Source organism: Gekko japonicus, unplaced genomic scaffold, assembly GCF_001447785.1.
Source record: "Gekko japonicus isolate JY-2015 unplaced genomic scaffold, Gekko_japonicus_V1.1 scaffold691, whole genome shotgun sequence".
NCBI lineage: Eukaryota > Metazoa > Chordata > Lepidosauria > Squamata > Gekkonidae > Gekko > Gekko japonicus.
The window spans coordinates 226,144-245,667 of record NW_015175990.1 but is presented as its reverse complement, the minus strand read 5'-3'; the positions used below and the strand labels follow the sequence as shown (position 1 = coordinate 245,667).

General features: G+C 42.0%; 1 protein-coding gene across 1 annotated transcript in view; it reads right to left on the bottom strand.

The window, feature by feature from the left end:
• The window catches only part of LOC107123156 (histone-lysine N-methyltransferase 2C-like), an 82,603-nt gene that overhangs the window by 20,194 nt on the left and 42,885 nt on the right, over positions 1–19,524 (bottom strand). The window contains exons 5-6 of the mRNA XM_015426343.1: positions 19,378–19,523; positions 14,274–14,383 (exon numbers count right to left, since the gene is read on the bottom strand). Coding sequence (XP_015281829.1) covers positions 14,274–14,383; positions 19,378–19,523 — 256 coding nt within the window. The remainder of the gene's footprint in view (positions 1–14,273; positions 14,384–19,377; position 19,524) is intronic.

The following is a 19,524-nucleotide window of genomic DNA, read 5'->3' as shown; positions in this document are numbered from 1 at the left end:
GTGACTGCAATAAAAAAGGCCAACGCTATGGTGGGGATTATTAGGAAGGGAATTGAAAACAAATCAGCCAGTATCATAATGCCCCTGTATAAATCGATGGTACGTCCTCATTTTGAGTACTGTGTACAGTACTGGTCACCACACCTCAAAAAGGATATTACAGCATTGGAAAAAGAGCAGAAAAGGGCTACTCGAATGATAAAAGGGTTGGAACACTTTCCCTATGAGGAAAGGTTAAAGTGCTTAGGGCTCTTTAGCTTGGAGAAATGACGGCTGAGGGGTGACATGATTGAGGTTTATAAGATTATGCATGGGATAGAGCAGGTCGAGAAAGAAGTACTTTTCTCCCTTTCTCACAATACAAGAACTCGTGGGTACTCCATGAAATTGCTGAGCGGTCGGGTTAGAACAGATAAAAGTACTTCTTCACCCAAAGAGTGATTAACACATGGAATTCACTGCCACAGGGGGTGGTGGTGGCTACAAGCATGGACAGCTTCAAAAGGGAATTGGATAAACATATGGAGCAGAGGTCCATCGGTGGCTATTAGCCACAAGGTATAGATAGGAAATCACAGGCTGGGGCAATTGATGCACTGTATTCTTGGTGCTTGGTGCTTGGGGGTGGGGGCAACATTGGGAGGGCTTCTAGTGTCTTGGCCCCACTGCTGGACCTCCTGATGGCACCTGGTATTTTTGGCCGCTGTGTGACAGTGTTGGACTGGATGGGCCATTGGCCTGATCCAATATTGGCTTCTCTTATGTTCTTATTAAACTAGGAACTGCTGGTATTCAGCCTCTTAGGAAGTACAGTTCCACTTTCTAGTTCTAGTTCAGTTTGGCTCAGCCAGTTCAATTCAAGGTTTCCCCTATAATATACCTTTGTAATTTTAAGAAAGTTACCTATTGGTTATATACCTTCCTCATATTTACAGCCTCACCTAGATATTTAAATTCTTTAATTGCCATATGAACTTTCTGTATATAATTCAATTATTTGGCCATCTTTAGTATTTGCTGGGGAAAAACCATATCCATTTGCCAACTTTTTCTACTGAATTCCACAGAACATTAAGCCCATACTTAGCATAAGCCATAACTGTTAAATAAATGATACCCTTTTGATAAATATACGAAAACATTGATTTTCCAACCCTTTCACTATTTCCCAAAACAGATGTGCACAACTGCAAAATCCATTTCCTTCCTGGTTTATGAAGTGCAATGACATTTTTACAACGATGCATGATCCCCTCACCCAGGAGTAAAACAAACCATAATAACACTTCACCATCTGTTTGTTAATTTTGCATTCAGTTAACTTTGCATTCCAAACTAATAATCATTTCTCTTTTAATACAGAGTATTCCACTGATAGACATGATAATTTTAAAGAGTTTATAGGATACTGGATAGTACATCTATAATGCTTCCATTGTTCTTAATTATATCATCATCAGTGCCACTGAATGGAAGACCCATCCCATTGCCTCCTGATCTTCTATACACTGACAAACAAAGCAAACAGAATCCTACAAATTCTTTCTTTAACCCCACTTCCACTTGGAGGCATTTTTACATCTCTAGAACAAAGTTAGAGTCCAGTGGCCCCTTTAAGACCCAGAAAGTTTAATTCAAAGTATAAGCTTTCATGCACAAGCACACTACTTCAGATACAGAGAACAGAATCTCTTCAACCATTACATATAGGGGGTTGTCAGGAAGGACCAGTTAAGAGTCAAGATGCATAAGAACTGGGTAATAATAGCTCAGATTGGATTAAGGCAGCGGTTCTCAACCTGTGGGGCGACCCCTTTGGGGGTCGAATGACCCTTTCACAAGGGTCGCCTAAGACCATCAGAAAACACAAATTTTCAATGGTCTTATGATAGTAACGAAAATAATTTTATGGTTGGGGGTTACCACAACATGAGGAACTGTATTAAAGGGTCACTGCATTAGGAAGGTTGAGAACCACTGGATTAAGGCAAGATTAGCATACAAATACAAACATTAACATCTTGACTCTATTAGCTCTTCCTGGCAACTAACCACTTCCCCCACACTTATATGTTATATTTGAGGAAATCTGTTTCAATGAATCTAAGGATTTTGGCTTGAACCCAGTATTTTTTTTTTTTTATAAAGATTTTATTAGCTCCCCTAAAAAGGGGAGGTATTTCGCTTAAAAGAAAAAAGGGAAAGGTAGACAGTGGGAGAAAGAGAAAGCTGAGTGATATATAAACTGGTAAATTAAACTGTTAGTAATGTCCAATTAATCTTCTTGGGCTTCTTCTGTGTGTTGTCAAACTTCTTTTCTTAGTCCGGTCTCATGTGATTCTCTGTTAGTATATTAGTAATGTTCCCTTGAGTTCTGTTAATAAAAAAAAAATCTCTTCTGGATACAGTCAGAACCGCTTCTTTGCGCTTCTTTGCGTGTTGGGCACTTTTACTCGCTGACAAGGAGGGGTTTCCTCTGTTGCCTTCTACTTCCGGCTTGTTAAATTCTCCTTCGGGTTGCTGTTAACACACTCAGGGCTTGAACCCAGTATTGACCATTGTTTGTCTTGAAGGTGCCACTGGACTCAAATGTCATTTTCACATCTACATGTTAAAGTTTGTATTTGTATGCTAATCTTGCCTTAATCCAATCTCAGCTATAATGACCCAGTTCTTATGCATCTGGTCCTTCCTGACAACCAACTCCCCACCCTCTATATGTAATGATTGAAGAGATTCTGTTCTCTGTATCTGAAGAAGTGTGCATGCACACTCTCCAGCCGTCGGAATGGTCTGATCAGGCCACCCCAACTCCATGCTGTTGTCCCCCCCCCCTTTGCAGTATGCACATCATTGTAAACCCCATAGGAAGCCCTCAATGTGGAGGTACGATTCATCGATTCCTCGTTTAAGCACATGGGAAACAAACGGCACCAACCCCCCCCCCACCCACACATTGACGGGTTGTGCCTGCAGCTTCAAAGGGAGGTGTGATCTCACATCTGCAGGTCAAATTCCTCTGGAGGAAATAGCCCCCCCCATTTTATTTCGCGCATGTGACCGCACCCTGTGACTTGCTCAAGGTCACTCAGCAGGCGTCATGTGGAGGAGTGGGGAATCAAACCTCATTCCTCAGATTAGAGCCCGCTGCTCTTAACCACTACACCAGTGATGGTGAACCTTTTAGAAACCGAGTGCCCAAACTGCGACCCCAAACCCACTTATTTATCGCAAAGTGCCAACACGGCAATTTAACCGGAATACTGAGGTTTTACTTTAGAAAAAACAACCCATACATTAACTTAAGATGATCCAAACAAAGTAAGGAAAGCAATCCCAAATGCTTTCATTTACTTAAAATTATTTGGCAGAGAATTCGACACTTTAATGATGGTCTGGGCCTGGCTGGGGCGATGGCACGCGTGCTCACAGAGAGGGCTCTGAGTGCCACCTCTGGCACCCGTGCCATAGGTTCGCCACCACTGCACTACACCATACTGGCTCTCTAAGCAAAAGAATGTCAACTAAATTCAATGGCTCTCCATTTTGTGTTTGATCTGTGGTCTCTTGTAGAATGCCTCCCTGCCAATTTCCTCATACTCTCCTCCTCTCAACCCCTTTAATCCAGCTAGGATTGAACACAAGCCTAGAAATACCACAAGACAAAAAAAGACAACACAGTCACTCTCACAATCTCTGCATCACCCCCATATGAAGTGATCTTAACTGGGGCCTGACCATGGGTCTACCTACCCCAGTACGCCTGTTATGTCTGGCAGCCAGTCTCCCTTGTCTCAGGCAGAAGTCTTTCAAGCTTTCCCAATCACACCTCCCAAGATACTTCCATGGGGAAATGGTGGATTTTGAATGTGGGTCCTTCTACATGCACAGCATACAACATGCCGACTCTTGCAGCTTAATTGTTTTAGACATTTAATGCCAGATTCCAGAGACTTGAGTAGCGGTCAGCAATTTAATGTTAGGACCCATAACTGAAAAGAGGTAGTAATACTGCAACCTTGATTGTCTCCAATTAAAAAAGTGAAATGAAGTGGACAGAATACCAAATTACCACACAATGCTTAATAAGGTTGACATTTTTGTGGCAGACAAAATAAATGAACTGCCAATGTTAATGTACATAACAAATCCAAATAAAATTAAAAGAATGTGATTATGACCCCCTTATACTGATATGCAGTGCCTGGTTTCTAGCTATACCTCACCTGCCTCCTGAGTACTTTGACCTTTTTGTTTTTCAGATGAGTGAACACTACTGCCAAGCCCGACCTTTTCTAGGGGACATCCATCATAATAGTCCAGATCTGACAGTGAACAAACATTTTCAGAGTACCCAGGACACAATCTGATGTGATAGATGCACAGTCTACTACAATGTTTTCTTCTGACTATTTTCTGCAAATCCAAATAGGTCCCTTGCCATAATCAACCCATTTATACTTAATAAAGAACAATACAATCATTTAACTCTGAAGCAAATGTGGCTCATGGGCATGGTACACCAAAACCTACACTGGATACAAATACTGTGGGGCAAAATAACTGATCCAAAGGTCTGTTTTTCACTCATGTAGGTCTGCACTGGATGTCAGTGTGTGTGGACAAGCCACACAATGTGCACGCATACAGGTGTGGATTCACTGAGACACGTAAGTACAGATTCTCATGTGTGCCTTACTAATACAACACTTTCTTTAATACTTACAGCCAGTTTAGATGCCATCATGCATCCCATCTAAATCCAATTTGTATCTCAATACAGATGGGAGCATGCACCCTACTTAATTGCAAGCGGTTTCCTCATGCAGGCTTTTACTAATTTTATTTTATAATTTATGCTTACAATTTTGCAGTTCCCTACAATGGAATGTCTTGTTGCACAGGGTATTCTCTCAGAACAATGCTCCCTCTAAGCTGTGGAGTCTTATGAGCAAAAATTCTACTTTGAGAGCTCCTGGCATTAAAGTTGTGAGCCAACAATTTGGCTGCTGCATAAATTAGTTTGCTTTGGAGCCATCCTCCCTGAGCTAAGACAAAAATGTGAGAGCTGGAGGCTAAAAAACTATGAGCTAGCTCACACTCAACTTAGAGGGAACACTGGATAAGAGCCAGTTTGATGTAGCAGTTAAGAGCAGTGGACTCTAGTCTGGAAAACTGGGTTTGATTCCCCACTCCTCCGCATGAGGTCAGCTGGGTGACCTTGGGTCAGTCACAGTTCTCTCAGAGCAGTTTTCCCAGAGCTCTCTCAGCCCCACCTACCTCACAGGGTGTCTCTGTTTTGGGGAGATAAACGGAAGGAGACTGTAAACCGCTCTGAGACTCCAACTGAAGGGCGGGGTATAAATCCAACTCTTATTCTTCAATATTTAGAAAAGGGTTCTACTTAAGCACTCAATATGATAACTATCTCACAAATTCTTGTAGCAATCCCGTAATGTAGTCCAATATATTACAGATGGGAGAGATAGGTTTGATGCAAATAGATATTTTTCTAAGTCTGTGACAGAACAACAATTTGCTATTCATTAAAGGTATTAAGATGACTGCAAATCTCCTATTTGTAGCTTCAGAGGTACATAGGATAGTGACCTTAAATCTTTCCACCCCATCCTTAAGGTTCACAAGTTGAATAACAAGTGACATATCTACTTGCTACCCAATATTTCATCTGATTTTGTTACAGTTAAACTATTTGTAACTGTAAGTAATTACAGGGGAACGGGCATGTTGTGCATACAACACCACTTCATGCACAGCTAGTTTTATAGCTATCTTTAATAGTCAGATCTTCCAGCTGTTCATTCAGTCCACAATAACACAAAATAACATTTTCTAAAGATAGCAAAATATGTCATAGAACAATAAAAGTAGGCACAGGAGACTTGTCATTGGATCTGTTAGTGCAAATATCTAATATTTCTTTCTAGAATACAAATTATATTGCAACCACATATTCCTACTCAAATATAATTTCAAGATTATAAATCAGTAAGTAAAGAAAAAAAATTCATTCTACTCTACAAGTTTATACTTAAGAAACAGACCTTTTCACAACACCCCCAAGTACAGTCCAATGAAGACATTTTATTGTGGTCTGAATTTACACCACCTTGCCTGACTTTATTGAAAGGGCATTCAAGGTTTCAATGTTGCATTGTTTCCTGACAACCTTTTGTGGATATATTTTCAGCAAAAATCCTAGAAGAACCTACATTGTGAAGCTGAAAATATATGTAATTTCTGCACCTTACCCAAACAATCTACTTCTTCTATATTTATGATCAAATAGAGTCATGTAGACTTACAGAGGTTTACCTTACAGTTTGTTATATTAAGACTGATTTGTGTGTCTGTGTGCTAAAATCCTATTGAATTAATTACAGAAATATATACACAAATTGTCCCATCAGCTTCAAGACAATATTTCCCTTACCTGAAGAACATACAATTTGCAAGTAATAAATGTAATTGTGGTCAGTAGATTTAACACACTTTGATACAACCTCCAAATATTTATAAGCTATAGCTGTCATGTGTCTCATACCATTTTGCCACATGCCAATAAACAGGTCTAATACAGTATTTACTAAAATGCAAGACTAGTGTCTTTCATAGGTATGCCACAAGAAGTGGCAAATATATTTGCACAATTTGTGTGTGCGTATGTGTATAACATATTTAAGGGGTTGTCTTACATTCAGGCCATCTTATTTGTGAGTAAATATGGTATCTATAGCAGCATACTAAATAAGGAACCCAAGAACCATTCCTATTGCAATAATACACAGGAACATAAATTCTGTTAAGTAAAATAAAATAAAATTATAAGAACACTTTTCAACCAGATAAGTTGAATGTGGTGAATTTTTTAATCAAAGCATCAGGACACGGCCTAGGCTTGCAGTAAAATTGGCTTGGTAATCTGAAAGTCTCACCTGTACTGGAAACACAAAAGGAAAACAAGTAGGCCATGAAACTAGGCGCTTATTAAGGCAGAGTCGTCTTAATTCTACCTCTAGGGCCTCCACCGACTTACAAAAAAAGTTTACCAGAAAGTAGTAGTTCTACTGCATCCATTATATTTTTAAGTGCTTCCTACTCAATTATGCAAAAAGGAATAAAAACTCTTTTAAAACAAATGATAATATGTTAATTTAGAACTCTCACAAAACAACTTTGCTAAGTGCTGGTGGATAAAAGAAGCCTACAGTGGAAATTCCTTGAGGAACACAGCTCCTTTTATGCATCTTCGATGGGCCTTTCAAGCTTTTTGTATTTGTACTGTTGCAGCTTCTCTGTCAGTTTCTCTCTGGATGCCCTTGCCATTCTGTCTTTTTCCAAAGCATTTGGGCTTCCAAGCATCTGTTGTACTTCTGATCTTATTCAGCATCAAACCCTCTTTGAAATTCCTTTGTAGCTACAACCTCTCTTCCTTCATTCTAGTACCCTGACATACAAAATGTAGAGTTCAAGAAATGGGCCTTTTTCCATAGAATTGAAGTTAAGAAAAGCAAGTGAAAACTCTTACAAGACTGCCTCTACTTTCCTGCTTCACTGCCCAGTATGCATTCACACAGAATATTTCCTACAGGACATTTTTTTGGCACTGTACTCCAAAACTAGAGCAGCATTTCAGTGCAAGAAAAAAGTTTGGTTAGAAATAAAGCCTTTCTTTCTTTCGAGCTGACAGTACCAAAAGGCGATCTTAGAACGAAATGATCCTTTGCCATTAGCACCTATGAAGTATGAAATCTGCATGCATGCTATTAAACCAGGAATACCTAAGAATATTCCATGTGCAACAATGAAAAGCAATCAGGATAACTGTTGCAGTCTTAGGCAATAGAATGACCCACACACACACACACACACCCCTATCCCTTCTTTTCCCTTATTAGCAGTTGCACTGGACATAGAGCAAAGGGAAGCAATGGGCGAGCCACAGAGGACCTATTTTATGGTTAGCCTTGTGTTAATGTATACTGGCGTATGACTTACAGTCAAACCAAATATCACTGTAAGAGATCTATGAATTGATCTTTTGAGTTTAAAAAAGGATTAATAACCTGAACATAACAACCACCATGCTGGATCAGACCAGTATCCATCTGGTCAAGCATCCTGTTTCCGTCAGTAGCCAGATGCCCATGGAAGATCTACAACTGGCACGGAGGCCCAAGCCTCCTCCTCTTATTGACTCCAGCACTAGCATTCAGAGTACTATAGCCTCGGATCCTGGAGGTTCCATACAGTCATCATGATTAAGAGCCACTGATGGATCTAATCCTTCATGAATTTACATTACAACCTTTCAAAACCAACTGAACTACTGGCCACCACTACTTTGTACAGCAGTGAATTCCACAAGGTAATCTTCCCCTCATGTTTTAAAATAGAAATTCCCTCTTCTGAAAACAAGTGTGGTTATGCTGGACTTTGGGGCGAACTTAATAGAACTGGGATTACTTTTCCCAAACAATGTAACAACGTATACTCATACTATGTCCTGAACACCACTCATGATCAAGTTCCCTAATCAGCTCCATGACCAACTGTTCCAAGGCAGTGAAGGCACAATCATTTATGGTATCTTATTCTCATGACCTGAACACACATTTAGACCGTACACGTGTGGGTAGCTGAAGTCGTATTGCATGACCTTCTTCACTAGTTCCTCCTTTAATTGAAGATGCCATAGATTGAACTTGGAACTTCTCTATTTCAAGATCACCCTCAGCATTCTGGTCATGTGGGTGATTAGCAAAATTAAGTCACCCTCCATGCCTGCTACTTCACCCCCATAGCAATTCTGCTGGGGAGTCTATTTCTCTTAGGTTTTTAGTTTATCAGACTCTCTGCACTCATGACATGAAACCCCTTCTTCCTCAATACGTCCTTCTTGGTCATCCCTACATAGGTTATACCCAGGAAGAGTCAAAACCTAGTGATTTTCCTCATCTGACCAGGTTTCTGAAATGCCCACTATGTTTTCATTTAGTACCAAGCACTCCACTTTTAGCTTCAAGGATTCCAGTACCTAAACTCTGTTTTCTTCTCTAAACACCCTCGGCATGCGCTTTCCCCCATGGCCCACTGAACTCCTTACCAGTTACAATTTCCTGGCACACTCAAGGTCAATTATAGCCCATTACCATCTAGGTTACCCATACCAGTTTCCCCATTATCACCTAGAGATGAGTCAGCCTGAACTGGATGCCCTCCAGCTCCTGCTAGCTCCCCCCAGAAATCCTTTCCACATGAAGTCACAGTATACTGAATCAGGCTATTGGTCTATGAAGTTCCCTATTGTCTACTCTGGATGGCACTGGGTCCCTAGAATCTTGGGTTGGAATCAATGCTCCCTCTAAGCTGTGGAGTCTTGTGAGAAAAAATTCTACTTTGTGAGCTACTGGCATTAAAGTTGTGAGTGATTTGGCTACTGCATAAATCAATTTGCTCTGGAGCCATCCTTCCTGAACTAAGACAAAAATGTGTGAGCCAGAGGCTAAAAAACTGTGAGCTAGCTCACACTAACTCAGCTTAGAGAGAACACTGGTTGGAAAGTTTCACATCATCTGCTACTTGATCCTTTAAATGGAGACACCAGAGACAAGCCTGGAACCTTCTGTGTGCAAGGCATGTGACCTAAGGCACCTTCTCCCAATGGCAGAGAACATATTTTGTATGTCAATCCAAGTAGACAATATTGAGAACCGATTGATCAATACTCAGTCTAAGACAGCTTTACAAGTGTTTGTGTGTCAGGGGAGCAGTGGAATCTCTAGTTAGCATCCTTAAACCTTCTCAGTCTAGACTGCCACTCTTAATATCAATTAAAAGTTACACCAGTAAAAAATAAATATTCCCATACTCCCATTGCGAGAAATTTGTTGATGAGAATGGGCTCTTTTCATTTATTTTTCTCCCGAAGTGATGGGACATTTTTATTATTAATTAGCAAATGAGAGTGGCAAGAACAACTTTTTGGCAACTTATTTTATTTTCTGCACAGAACTGTGCTGAAAAGTACTGAGCCCCACCAACATCCCACAGCACCTAGGGTTCAGCTGAATGCTGCCCAGCACCAAGAGAGTACTCTCCCCATGATCCCTTGGTCACACAATCAATAAGTGGCTGGCTTAGGAAAAATCCCTTCATCAACAGATGCCTCAAGATGCTCGCCATGGAGCAGCCCAAACAGAAACTGCAGATAAGAGTTCAAACCCCTAAAGTGAATGGGTAAGAATACAGCTAATGAGCATGCCCCAACAAGTAAATCCCAAAGCATGGGTAACTCCAAGGGGGAATGAGTTATAGGAACAGGAAAAGGGGGCACAGCAAGGATCTGTGATTGGTGCTTGACTTTCTGCTTTCTTCCACCTCTGTTCTAATGCAGACTAAGTGTATTCTCATACATAAACAACTGAGAATCACCTCGTTCCTTCAAATCTGAGTTGGTTGGGATCAACAGGTCTGCAGGTAAAGTTGAGACTGGCTGTGTAGAAGTCACAGCCAAACACTTGGTAGTCATCTTAATGGCTGACTTTGAAAAAACTGGTTTAGATGGCTATTTCACTGTGAAAGTGGACCTGAAGTCGATGTCTCAGTCACTGAATCCAAAGCACTTAGCCCCCACGGTGAGTACAGCTCTAAGGTACAAAGAGTGATTGAAATATGCCTGCTTCAAGAATTTCTGGCAACGCAAATCAAAATTGGGACTTTTACCAAGACAATAAAAGACACTTAACGGTGTCTGTCTATGGAGGGCAATTTGCCCTCACAGTCTAGGCACTTCTTGAAAGTAATATATTCTGCCGCACAACAGTGAAGAGGGATGAGGAGCAGGGTTGCTAGGGGAATGGGAAAGCAGAGAAGATCTGCCAAGTCTCTCACTTTTCATAAGATCCAATCCTGTACTTTCACTAACATCTGGACTTTTATCAAATTTGCATCTTACTGCACGTTCTCCAATGGACACCACTCAAGAGTTTAACAATCCTGACTATTAAATATCCTAATATCCCCTGTTTCCCATATCTAAAATAATCAAAATGATCCAATACTATAGTTTATGTATGTTATAGTACAAACTAAATACTGAACACAACAGTGATTCATAGTAAAAAGCCAGCTCTGGGATTCTGTCACATACTACCATGATTGAGAAATACAACCAAAGAGAAAGAGACACAAATGAAGACGTACTTAAAATACATTTATCTCACTCTCAAGCACAGCTGAACAACAAGACCATTCAAAAATGACGTATGCTTCATTCATGGTTGGAAATGTCTATTAATATACTCCTGGAGTGGAGAGGGAATGATGAAAACCTATTCAATTTTTTTTTTTTGGTTTTTTTAATAGTCTAACTGGAACGGGGCCCTGATACAATTATTATGCTTTAATTGTGTATAAGTATCACAAATATAAGGCTTCAGGTTGTTCTTGAATTTCCAAATACAGCAAGAGTCTCTCATGGCAAACAATGTGACTGCAATAGGACTGCATAATATTCTTGAGCAAAAACATGATTGTTTATTTGTCTGGCCCTGGTCAGACTTGTGTATTATTTACTTTTATGTATTAAATTAATTTTTGCCACCCTTCCCCACTTATGTGGGGCTCATGGTTCACAACTATTTGGTTTGCTACAATGTAAAATAAGTTAAAACCATAACCCATAAAACCATGTAGGAAGACCCTGTCCTCTCTGGAATGAATTTTCACCCCTTTTTGCACCTTTCTCATATTATGGATATGTTCAGAGAAAATTTCCTGTCTCTTCAAAATACTTTTTAAGCTCCACTGGTAGAGATTTCCTTCAAACAACATAAATTCTCTAAACATATTCTAACTAAATAGCATGTCTTCATTCAGTTTCACAAATTTAAGCAACTATTTTGTCCTCAAACACAGATTTGCTAAGTGATAAAGCCAAAAAATATCAATAAGTCACCTGAGGAAAATCTTCCCTGCCAAATGGAATTATAAAACCATACTATTTATAAATTACTAAAGGCAAGATGAAGAGAGGACAAACAGTCAAAACAGCCAGCCCTGTGGCATTGAATATTAAATAATGATTATACTGTATGACGACCTTCCCAAAACTAACCATAGTTTTCAGCCCCTGAATATTCAAATTCTGAATCTAGACAGAGATTTGGAGAAATACATGGGCCATGCTGTTGTTTTAACCTAAAAGTAGTAGGGTTGCCAGGTCCTTACCTGGCTTCCAACGGGGGGCTCCCAGGTCTGTTCCGGGATCGCTGCAATGATGTCACCTGGAAGTAATGTCATTGTATTACCACTGTTGGGGGAGGGCGCTCTAGTTTTTGGGTAAAACCCTATGATTTGAGCCCAATTTTACCATAGAGTTTCACCTAAAAACTAGAGTGTCGTCCCTCTGACGTCAGCACATAATGACATCACTTCCAGGTGATGTCATCACGTCGTGTTGGGGGCTATTTGCAAGTAGGTTTCCCCCCATCAGCCAGCTGGCCGGTGGTGGAAAAAGCCCCACAAAAGCAGGGGAACCCCCACCCAGACCAGGAGCCTGGCAACTCTAAAAAGCAGCTTTGTTGAAGTACATGTCTTACAGGGCTGAAAACATGTTTAAGCATACTTGTAAAACACATCAATAAAATATCCTCATACAGCTTGCAATCTCACAATCAATGAAGACAAATGGACATCTTATATGTTAAACTGATATCAAATCCTGAAAAATAGTAAGACACTTTTAAGCAGACAGCACTGAAGTAATTAGCTCTCAATTTAAAAATACTGCAGTAGAAGAAAGCCGATGGCTGAATGCAAATGTTGCAGCAAGGGCCCAGGGGCCTGTTCTGCACATTCAAGCAAGACTTTGGTTTGGTTGACTTGAACACAATTCTCCCCCCACCACCACCAATCGCCAGCTCTGGGTTGGAGATTTTGGGGGTGGATCCTGGGGTGGGCAGAATTTGGGGAGGACAGGACCTCAGCAGGGTATAATGCTATAGCCCTCAAAAGTGCTCTTAGGTCGGTTTAATAAAATTCCCCTATATGAAAGGTTATGTTCATGCCCTTTAAAATCTGTGGATTCCATATATATTATTTTTAATGCTATAGAGTCCACCCTCCAAAGCAGCCATTTTTTTCATGGGAACTGATCTTGATTAGCTGGAAATCAACTGTAATAGCAGGAGATCTTCAGGTGCCACCTGGAGGACGGCAATCTTACCCCCTTCACCCCATACCAAACTGTATTTGAAACGGAGAGGACTTTCCAAAGCAGTATGTAATATGGAATGGAAGTCTGTGGTTCAATACTCTCAACGAAAGACAAAATGAGACAAAAGCCCAGTGGCACCTTAAATACCAACAAAATTTATTCCTGCATTTGATTAAGTGAGTTGAAAAGCTCATGCTGGAATAAATTTTGTTAGTCTCTAAGGTGCCACTGCAGTCTTACTTTATTTTGTGGCTACAGACTAACAATTCCCCATCTGGAATTATCGAAAAAAGACAAGAATTATTAGTCACATTAGTACCATTGTGATTCACACTGCATTTTTATGCACTTTTATGCCCTGGCTGGTTTTCATCGACATTTTTTATTGACTTGGTTTGCTTTATTGATATGTTCTATTGTTTGTTTACTTGGTTTTGTATTCTTGTTGTAAGCCACCTCCAGCAGGTCTGGAGAGGTAGCCTACAAATTTGCTAAATAAGTAAGAACAATCGCTTTAGCCTGTCTATAACAAATAAAGTATTTCATCGAAGTGTTACAATACAATCTTCCTTTTATTAGTTTGTGGCATTATTTATACACTGCTTTTCAAAGGTATCTTGAGGACTTCATAAACTTATTAATTTTAGTTGTCATCTTTGTGCTTTTAAGAAATGAGAAGGAAAATACCTGGCAAAAGAGTTCTTGGGAACATGATGTGCCGTTTAGACCATCACAAGAAGCAAACCAAGTCCTAGTTAACTGATACTTCCAACTATTATCAGAATTCTTGTTCACAGAACAGGTCTCCTTCGGAGAAATAAAATGCTCCTTTCCCCCCATTTGTGGTTCTAATGCCAAAATTAATATCTGCAGAACATACTTCATGCAGAGGAAAACATATTTTGAATTAGGAAGATACACATGTCGTAACTACTGTAGTGATTTTTTTTTTGCATTCATGACATTTTATACTTGTATGATGAATTCAAAGAATTCAATTTGAAATGCGGTAACTTAATTAGTTCCAACTCACTTTTGTGCTCCCTGAGACAACGGCTTTGTCCACATTCACTGGTAGCGACTCTTCAGTCTGGCATGCTCCCAGTGACCACTCCGCACAGCGGTGATGAGCCCAGCAGTGACCTGACAGGCAATGATGAGCAAATGAATGGGTCAGTTTTAAAACTTTTTAATTCATACTTTAAACATTTTAAAGACACCTTTTTCCCCAGTTTCAGGCAGTGAACAATAAAAGTATTAAGACAAGATTAAAAGCACATATAAATATATCAAAACAAAAAAAATGCATAAAGACTCGAATGGGAGAAAGAGTCAATGAGAATCTGCGAGGGGACGCGCCAGACAAAACAAAAAAAGTCTTCACCCACTGGTGCGAGACGATGGTAGAAGGGAATAATCTGGGAGCAGATTCCATAATTTTGGTCCCATAGCCAAGAATGCCCTTCCTCAGGTTGCCGCTCATCTAGTTTCAGATGTCAAGGGCACCTGAAGTAGGGCCTGTAATGGCTGGGCAGGTTCAAATGGGAGGAGACAGTGCGTAAGGTGTGCTGGCCCCAAGCCACGTAGAGCTTTAAAGTCAATACCAGCACCATGAATTGTGTCTGGAAGTAGACTGGAAAGTGCACAGATGGAACAAGATTGGAGTAATATGGACCCCATGATCCACTCAAGCCAGAATTCAAGCTGCATTGTTCTGGACCAATTGTAGCATCCGGACACTCTCCTAGGGCAGCTCCATGCACAGCAGTTTACAGTAGTCTAATTTAGATATTTCAAGGGCATACACTGCTGTGGCCAGATATTTTTTATCCAGGAAAGGCTGCAGCTGACTCACCAGCCAAAGCTGCTGAAAGGCACTACTGATCAGCGCCACCACTTGCTTTTCCAGCAGGAGTCCTGGATCCAGCAGCCCCCCCCCCCCAGCTATGAACTTGCTCCTTTAGGGGGAGTGCAAACCTATCCAGAACAAGAGACACCTCAAATCCTGGGTCCATCCTTCCTCCTACCAGTAGTACCTCCATTTTGTCCAGCTTATTAGCCCTTGTACATCCCCAAACTGCCTCCAGGCCCCAGGTTCACAGTTCCCACAGCCTCCCTGGGATCCATTGGGAGTGTGAGGTAAGAGCTGAGTATCATCTGCATATTGATGACAACCCAGGCAAAGTCTCAGGATGACAAGATGGACTCTTGCCAGAGGTGAAGTAGCAGAGCAGCAGTCCACCCGCACCACCCTCTGAATCTATCTTCCAGGTAGGACCAAAATCACTGCAGAATGGTGCTTCCCATTCCTAACCCTGCAATAAGGATACCATGACCAATAGTATCAAAAGCCAGTGAAAGGTCCAGGAGAATCAACAAGGCTAAACTCCCCCCATCCAGCTCCCAGTGCACATGATGTTCCAGGATGACCAAGGCTGTTTCAGCCTCATAGCCAAGCCTGAAACCAGACTGGAATGGATCCAAACAATCTGTTTCATTCAGAGATCCTTAGAGTTGTCCATCTACCACTTGTTCAATCGCATTACTCATGAATGGCACATTTGAGACTGGGCAATAGTTATTCAAGTCTGCTGGATCCAGAGTAGATTTCTTTAGGAGTGGGAACACACTGCCTGTTTCAAGGCAGGGGCAACCACCCCCTCTCCTGAGGAAGCATTTTTGCCTAAGAGTGCTTGCCTTACTGGTTCAAAAAGAGAAAACAAAGTGGAAAATGTGAACCAGATGCTTAGAAATTGTCAGATTCATTTTAATCGAGCATGGAGCAGATAGGGTTGGACCCACAACAACCCCAGGACCCAGAAACCCCGGGGACCAAGGCCAAGGCAGTGATAACCTGGCCTGCCTCCTTACCAGGCAAAACAGCAGCAGGGAGACTGGCGGGGAGAGCTGAGGCCAGGTCAGGGGAGATGCTGCAGAAGAATGCAGCAACTGGGTGTGGCCACTCCGAGATGCTGGGGCTGGGTATGAGAGGGCAGGGCAGAGCAGAGATGACAAGGCAGGAGGTGGGATGTGGAAGCGCAGGCGAATCGGGGAGAGCAGGCAGCCCTGCCCTGGGATTGTGGATTACCGGCTCCTACTCACTCCCAGGACCTGTCCAAGCTGCAAGGGAGAGCAAGGAGGGGCTGGGAGATAGGAGGAGCCAGTAACTGGGGGGGGGGGATTGACTGATGGGGGAAGGAACCAATGGGTGTGTGTGTGCTGGTATAAAAGGGAAAGCTTCGAGTATGGCTAAGGAGGAGGAAATTGAAAGGGACTCTGCTTCTGTCACTCCCACAGGAGGAAGAAAGCATGACGACCAATGTGGAGAAAGAGGGTGCTGTAAATCCCCTCCCCTACTTCAGCTGAGATTCTGAGGCCTGAGGACTGACCCTGCGGAGGAGCCAGCAGAGGCAGAACAGGGGCGGGCACTCGGTGTTTGCGACACTGATAAAATTTCAAGCCAAAAACAAAAGAAGAGTCTTATGGTACCTTTCAGGCTAAAAAACCCATTGTAGCATATGCTTTCATTTCTAATCAATAACTGACAGATGTTCTGCATTTGGCTAACAGCCTCTTATAGCAAGAATTGGTAGAGAAGTAATAGCATTTTTTCTCTATGAGTATATTCTGAGAAGAGACAGATTTATTTACAAACCAAAGATCCAAGAGAGATTCACCTCTGCAGTTAGAGGAAGTTTCCTTGGCCTGTTTTCATATGAGCTGCCTCTAAGCATGTGCCATATAAATTAATTAAGATTGTAACACAATTATTTATTTTACTTGAGTGTTTTTCTAAAGGCTGTAGATGAATATCTCATTGTTTTCATTAGAGGTTCCATCCCTTCCCCTTATTGCAGCTCAACAACCAACCTATTAAGATGTGGAAGCCAAAGGCATAGGCTGTATACTGGCCAATGAAATATTTCATCAATGCCTAATGGTCTGAATTGCACTTTTTCAGGATACATGCTCTCCTAATGGTACATTACGGCATGACTCATGCATTACAGAAAACCATAGTTTGCCAGTATGCGAGGAGGCCTGGAGAATTACTGGGTTTGTATGCTTCATTCTCCCCTCATGCACGGCCAGCTAATAAGCTTTTTCTGCTTTCACGAAAATCGGCTGGGATGTAAAAGCAGAATACAGCTTGCCAGAAAACCAGAGTATAGTTCAGAAGGTATTTGACAACAGCAAGCTTGAGATAGCTAAGCAGCTTTGGATATAAACAATGCCTGGATGGCAAACCAATTGGAAACACTATGTATGCAACATTGAGTTGTGTGCAGGTAGAAAGCAGGTAAAAAAAAGGTAAAAAAAAATCTCTAACTGATCACATGCAAGCCCAAGAATTTTCCCAGCATCCTTCATGAAGTAAAAAACCATGAGTTGCTATTATATATAAGCCATGTCAATAATTTTATTGTAATTTTAGCTGAGGAAAGGTGACTATGACGTAGTATGAATCATTAGCTTTAACACATCCTGAGCTTCAAATATTAGTATGCAAATATCTTCAAATATTTTTATAATGAATATATATCCATATGCAAACAACTGTAACTCAGTTCTACAAAGCTAAGAGAGAAGAGCGGATTTTGAAGCCACATGTTTTTGGTTTACAAATATAACTAAGTTACTGCTCATATTACTGGGGAGAGGTTAAAGCTCAGGTGTTTGCATCCAAGTGTTCCAGGGCCAATCCCTGGCATTTAAACTTTAAAGTATCTCAGGTAACAGGTCTAGGAAAGACCTCTGCCCAACATCAGCTGGAGTAGATGGTTTGCTACAGTATAATGTATCTTCATATGCATAAACATCAAATAAAACATTTACAGGTGAACTAAGGCTGCGGTCACACGGAACATTAGCCACGCTAGAGAGACGGAAGATAGGCGGATTTTCCGGGTGCGATCTCACCGCCACATCTGGGAAACGTAGAGCTCCCGTGGCTCACCCAAGGCTTCCCTCCGAAGATGCGGTTTAAAAAACTAGTACCTCCGAGGTGCTCGTTTCCGGAAACCGCGGGGCAAGGGCGAGCGTCTGATCGCGTTTCCGGAGGTAGTTCCAGCGCCCGCCCATGTCCCCTAGCTAAAAGGTGTTTTTTTTCCAAGTCTCCACGGATGCGCACGAGCACCCAACGGAGCATGCGCAAACTTTAGTTTAATAAAAAACCACACAACTTGGCAGCTCGCTAAGACTTGAGTTGTGCAGAGAAGAGGAGAGCAGCCAGAAGAAAGCAACAAAGAGCACACGGCTTGAGGCGAGAGACAAATAGATAGGGGGAAAGGGGGAAAGGCAGAAGATAAAGCGGCTGAGACAAAGCCCAGAAGGGGGGGGGGCGCGACAGCAGAGTAGGAAGTCTGCTTGGAGAAGGGGGGGCACAGCTCAGGAGGGTGGCACTCACCGTGGCCTCGAAGACAGGTGCTGGAGGAGCCAGTGGAGAAGGAGGCGCGGTCAGGGCGGAGGGGGCTGGGCCATGCTGCTTTGCCCTCTTCACGCGCCCCACCAGCCGGCTCCCCGGACTGTTGCCCTTGCAGAACCACTGCCCACCCCCTGCCTGCCTCACTGGTGGGAAAAAAGCCGTGCCTGACGCGACGCCGCACCGCCCAGTCGGCCACTGGCCCCTCCTCTCCCCAGTGCTGCTTGGCCGGCTGTCTCTGGCAGCCCCCTCCTCGCCTTCCCTCGGCGCGCGGCCCCCACGTCTTTGCCCCGTGGCCCTGCTTTTTTGCCGTGTGATCCGCACCTCCCCCTAACCACGGGACCTCCACGGAAGGTCTGATCACGCAACCGTGCATTATTTTGCCCCGGGGCAAACAGCCACGCTCCCCCCCCCGCATTTTCCTGGCCGTGTGACCGGACCCTATGTCAGAAAAACTCAAAATTTATACTACAGTATTAATGACAGATCTTACAACATAGCCTTAGGGCAATAATTCATTGTTTGATCTTTGATACTGATATTATGAAAGAACATCCATATTTATATGGTTATAATACTGCTGCTGTATTTTACTATCATTTCTAGAACTATATTTAATTATATAAACACCCATACTATTGAAGCAGTAAATCATGAACTGTTTGGACTGGGGTGGCATTCTTTTCAATAAGCATCTTGGAAGTTAGTTCCTTACCTGTTGGCTCAAATAAGGCTTGGACATCAATGTCATCTGGTAGGCCAACCATTTTGAGTTCATCCCAGATTCTGACTACTTGATCATCAGGAGTAGTTTGAGTGCTTATACTTGTACATGATGTTATACTCTGATGAGACTTCTCTC